Raw genomic sequence first — 6,207 nt, 5'->3', positions numbered from 1 at the left:
TGTATATACATAAATACAGATACATACATACATACATACAGACATACATACATACATATATATGTATAAATTTATAAATATACATATATATATATATATATATACTTACATGTATACTCATTACCTTCTATATAGGTCTGTAAGCTGGCTAGAATGTACCGGCTCGACGTGTCGATTTGTGGGAGCAACAAGAAACGGATTGTCATGGTGCGATATACGACGCGTACAAGCCTTCCTGGTGACGACGGCCCATTTGCGCAGAGAGATATCGAAGAACTGATTGGTCGGCATATCACTGCCCCATCACACGCCGAGGTATGTGTATGCGTTTACCTTTCATATGCGTGTATTGCTTTTGCTTAGCATGTATGTCTTCTTATCAGGTGTGTATTACCTATATACCCTTATAATAAAGCCCAAATAAAGATGGCAGTTGTCCTGAGCAGTGTATCTACCCCATCACAACCCATTGCTTCAGGTGTGTCGCCGTCAGAATGCAGACCTTGTCACCTCCCGACAGAATCGCAAGGCTAAGGAGAAGTCGCGCAGAGCCAAGCGCAGCCAGGGCACACACAACGTTGCGCGCGAGGCGGGTGAAGGGGTGGCTACCATACGCACAGGACTGTCGGCATTCGTATCCGGTGGTGTGCTCGGGCCTGACGGCGAATACCGGGACCGAAACCGGGACAGCCAAGCGGATAGTGGTACTGGGCTGGACGGCGAGTATCGGGATAGTGTTGGTGGTAGTGATAGCAATAGTGATAGTGATGATGATAGGGACAATGACAGCGAAAGTGGCTCGATAGGTAGTGGTATAGGAAGCCTGGGTGCGGCATCTAGCCGCACTGATGAGGAAATAAGCGGCGATGATGAGGAAATAAGCGGCGATGATGAGGAAATAAGCGGTAATGATGAGAAAATAGGAGGCAAGGATGAGGAAATAAGAAAAGTGAGTGTGCGAATGAGTGGTAGAAGGGGCAACGGAACAAATGGGAGTAAGGGTGTGGGTGCGGAGGAGATTTATGGGAGGATGAGCCCCATGGCATTAGGGGTTGTGGACACGGAAGGAGTTTCGAGCAGCTCAGAGGAAGAAGTAAAGAATGCTGTGCGTTCTGATATTCACACAACTGGTGACGAAATAAGTGAGACCAGTGATATTATACGCAAGAATGGTGACGGGATAAGCGAGCCCAGTAATGGATTAAGCAAGACTGGTGACGGTATAACGGACACCGACACCGACCGAATAGCCGAGGATGGTATGGACAGGATGAGGAGTCTTGGTGAACATATATGCAGGTGTGACGAGATCGATACTCAGCTACACACCTACACCGCTGTAGGTGTAGCACACACGTGTAGAGATGTAGAGACACGTATTAGCATCGAAGTAGATACACATACACATAAACATACACATGCGCATGTGGCCACCCGGAAAGCCAGGAGAGAGCAGCACCGCGGGGACCGTGCACGCACAGGCGTTTCGACCGCCGTCCAGGCACGTACAAACACGCCTAGTTTAGATACCGAACTGCATATGAGTATGTATACAGCAGCCATAGACACCCACACACACACCACACTCGTACGCACGAGCGTGAGAACTGCGCCTACAGAACCCCACAGCAGCGCCAGCTCAACGGCCGGAGACTCCAGTATAAGCGCGAAGAGCGCGACACACGCGTCTGGGGTGGGCACGTTCGAGCAACACACGCGGGGCATTGGATCGAAGTTGATGGGACGCATGGGCTATGTGAGTGGGGAGGGTCTAGGACCACGCCACACAGGCATCCGCGTACCCATACTAGCGGCCTTTAGGCCCAAAAATATAGGGCTGGGGGCCAAATTGGTGAAGAAGTCGACGTGAATGCGTCTCGTAGTGTCAGTTGGGGTTCTGTATTTAAATCAACCTTCCTGTGTAGTAACTGTTCCTTGGACGATTTCATACGTGATATGTAGCCACGACATTTCGCTGTTTAAAATACCGCCGCAGGTTAAGATGTGGTCTGTGTTGGGATGGGTGTATAGGGGGTTCTTTTCAGTGTACTTTGCCTTATTTTAGTATTAAGCTGTGCTGTGATATGCGCATTGTCATCTATTATGATATTGTCCGGAACATCAGCAGCTGCATCCACCACACCCAAAGCACATCCTGTTGCCATTTATAATAGTTTTTGCCATATTATTTTATTAACTATATACATTTATATGATGATACCATATTATTGTATTAAACGATATTATGTTTTAAATAGCATATTATTTTATTAACTATGTACATTTATTATGATGATACCACCTACCAAAACTTCAACAGCTGCATCCATGACACCCCAGGCCGACCCTGTTTCCATTCAGCTATACAGTTTTCGGCGTTTTTATCGATCGCGCTCCTGCCCCACGTGGTTATGCATTCGTTCTCTGGTCTGCGGCATATTTGGGTTCCAATTTAATCGAGTTTGAATATAAATGAAAGTTCTTATATATTGCCATTCAAAACAATCAATTTTCTCAGGCGGGGGAGGAGGAAGGGGGGGGGGGGGGGTTGACCAATGGTTTGAAACTAAAACCAGGAAAAACTATAGAAAAAAAACAACGAAATCTACTCCGATAGTAAGAAAAGCTCGTGTTTTGATTGGCTTCAAACAAAAACAGATTTCAAATCGTGTTCCCATTAGATGACAGCACGTTTTTTAAAACCACTCGTTTGTCCACTCGCAGCGGAACTTCGGAAGTGCTGCCCCTCGACAATAGAAAAACCTCGTGTCATCCAAAAATCACGATATAAAAACTGTATAGTATTTAATTTCGTAAAACCAAAGTTTCTTAAATTGAAATGAAAGTATCTATCATGTATTTAAATGTAAGTGTATCTAGTACTATGCATAGATAAAGTCTCTATATATAGTATTATCTAGTGCATATATGCATAGATTAAGACTATATAGGACATCATATATAATGCATCTATTATGCATCTATATAAAAATATATCCGCATACATATATACGTATATAAACATATTCTTATACTGATGAAAGTCCACTTACTATATAATGGCTAGTGTCGGTACCATAGTGACTGTAAATGCCGACGAGATTTGGCCCACGAGGTCTTCGTCGTATTTTATAAAAAGAAACACTTGTATATATAATGTATCGTATATGAATGCATCCGCTTACTTGTACATGTATTTGTACACATATATGTATTTAATCACACATACATATATGTAAATACACACATACTCATATACCAAGTAATTCCTATACATATAACGTATCTTAATTCATATCTGCATACTTATATATTATAAATATATCTGTATTTGACACAAAATTGTACTGATAAACGTCCACATACGATATGATGGCCAGTGTTGGTACCATGGTGACTGTAAATGCCGACGGAAGTTCGCCCACGAGGTCTTCGTCGTATTTGATACAGACAAAATTCTTGTCTGCAGTGCCATGGGGTATTTTGGTACAAGGTCAGTCAAAATCAGGTCTATAAATAGGTCATTTATAAGCCAATTCGGACTATAGGTATGATATGCCTGGCTGAACTAAAAAAATAAATAAATAAAAATTGAAAGACATGAATATAAAAGAACTACAAATACATAAACTATAACATATTGTTTATATATATGGAAACTAAAGATATATATACTATGAATATACAAACTGTAAATGCGTAATCAATAGACATGAACTATATATAAGAATATTCAAACTGTAAATACATAAACTATATATATATATGAACTAACGACATGTATAAACTAAAATAATGTGACCTATATTTATAGAAACTAAACATATATAAATTATAGAAAGATAAAACCAAAAATATATGAACTGCCATCCAACAACCAGTGCCATTCCAAAATATCAGAATACCCGCGACTAACATTGACATATGAAGTACTTCATTCGGAAATACCTTCAACGTATTCCATCATATCCTCTTCCGACTTGTCCATTGATACAAACAAAACTATAAAATCATCCTTGTTGGTCTCCTGGAATTGCGCCAAAATGGGCGAAAATACACGGCAGGGTCCGCACCAGCCCGCAGAGAAATACAAGCCGACAAACTGCGTAAATATGTGTTGGTAAAGGACCGAAAAGGGGGTTCTCTAAGATTTTGGTAGTATCGCAGATGGAAAACCACATGCGCGAGAGGTATACTTGTATTGTGCTGATATCTGGATGTGTTCGGAATCAGCAGTCAAGAATAGTCCTACACACGGTACGCATACAGGCGTATATACTACTTTGAGAGTGGTTCGCAAACCCAATGGAGGCCCGCCCATCTTGTCATTGAGCACATAATGGGTTTTGTTTACCTTAAGAGGAGCTCAAGAGAAGCTCAAGAGAAACTCATACACACAAACTAGTATTAATAGATAAAGAGACGTAATGAGAACTATTGCTACACACAAGTTCCATCCAGGGAACACCCACCTAATCATAGACACGGAATAGACTTATCACCCTTAAGAGAAGCTCAACCACACACATACAAGTATCCATAGGTAACAGACATATGAGAACAAATATTACACAAAAGTACCACCCAGGAAACACCCACCTTATCTTTGAGAACTGACTTGTCCACTTTGCTACCACTGCAGTCCAAAAGGGTGACGTTGCTCAGGTCCGGCAGTGCGGTGCCTGTACTCTGAGATGCACCTAGAAAATGAGAAATGAGATAAACATATTGAAATTTATTTATAGCTCACAAAACGAGCGAACAATACACGCTCATATATATATATATATAGAAATATGACAATATAGACTTAGAAATGCATAAATATAGCAATATATATACATATATATAGAAATATAGACAGAAATGCATAAATATAGAAATATAGTTATATAGAAATATATATATATACATATAAAACTACATATACACAAAAACACACGCACTCACACACAGACACGGTAACAGACACAGACATATATATAAATATAAATATATATATGTATATATATATATATATATATATATATACACACGCACACACACACACACACATATATATATATCTACATCGACATTTATATCTATACCGTGCACATATACATCGTGCAATAAAATATTCGAAACTACTTTTGAACATAGCAGCATACACACGTGTGCATACCTAGAGCTTGATAACCCATACGTGATTAATTGACCTTTGTAATGGTGAAAAAGAGCAGTTTGTGAACGCATACTCACACATACGTACAAAAAAAATTGATCAGTAAACACGTGGCTCACTTGGCTACGTTACACACCTTTCTTTGGTTTCAACACACACACGTTGCCATTACACTCATAGTCTTCCTTGCTCATCGTCTTGGTCGATTCTGCTCAGCCAAATATAAATGGCGAAGAACTAATATTTAGTATGAGCTCAAGAAGCATGTCGGAGAGGCGGCTTAAATGAAATATAAGGCATTGGTTATTGTTGTGTACATAATTCGAAACGGTAGCAAACGCAATGCTTACATATTTAACACGCATAAGTATGCATCCGTATTCCCGTAAATAATGACAGCACACCAAGATGAGGATCCTACTTTGCATGACAAAGTGACAAGACACACACACGAACACACACACACACACACACGCAAACACACACACACACACACACACATATATTTATATAAATATGTATATACATACATACATATATAGGTATCTAGAGAGCTATTCACACACAGGAATATATATATATATACATGTACATAAAGAAATAAATAGATAAATAGTTACATACATACAGGATATATATAAATATAGATACACCAATAGTACATACATGAATATATACGTACATACATACATACATACATACACACTTCATAAATACATACACACAGAGTATATATATATATATATATATACATACATGTACATACAGAGATAAATAGATACCTACATATATACATACAGGATATATATAAATACACCAATAATACATACATGGTATATATATGTACATACGTAGATACATATATACATACATACATACACACATAATATATATATATATATATACATGTACATACAGAGATAAGTAGATACATACATACATATATACAGGATATATATAAATATAGATACACCAATAATACATACATGGATATATACGTACATCCATACATACATATATACATACATACATACACACGTAAC

The 6,207-nt window shown here is 38.9% G+C and overlaps 2 protein-coding genes across 2 annotated transcripts in view; one reads left to right on the top strand and one right to left on the bottom strand.

Annotated features, from left to right (window-relative positions):
- Positions 1–2,182, top strand: part of SARC_07532 (hypothetical protein) — a 4,239-nt gene extending 2,057 nt beyond the window's left edge. The window contains exons 4-5 of the mRNA XM_014298516.1: positions 136–315; positions 479–2,182. Of these exons, the coding sequence (XP_014153991.1) occupies positions 136–315; positions 479–1,870 (1,572 nt within the window). The 3' untranslated portion in view covers positions 1,871–2,182. The remainder of the gene's footprint in view (positions 1–135; positions 316–478) is intronic.
- Positions 2,183–2,302: 120 nt separating this feature from the next.
- SARC_07531 (hypothetical protein) lies at positions 2,303–5,358 on the bottom strand (the record flags this gene model as incomplete). Its single annotated transcript, XM_014298515.1, has 5 exons — positions 2,303–2,429; positions 3,367–3,463; positions 3,949–4,027; positions 4,600–4,700; positions 5,301–5,358. The coding sequence occupies 5 exons, from the start codon at positions 5,356–5,358 to the stop codon at positions 2,303–2,305; spliced, it is 462 nt and encodes a 153-aa protein (XP_014153990.1).
- Positions 5,359–6,207: the final 849 nt, after the last annotated feature.

The sequence above is a fragment of the Sphaeroforma arctica genome (assembly GCF_001186125.1).
Source record: "Sphaeroforma arctica JP610 unplaced genomic scaffold supercont1.605, whole genome shotgun sequence".
Classification (NCBI taxonomy): domain Eukaryota; class Ichthyosporea; order Ichthyophonida; genus Sphaeroforma; species Sphaeroforma arctica.
Note: the sequence above shows the minus strand (reverse complement) of the source record. Positions and strands in the feature narration are given on the sequence as shown.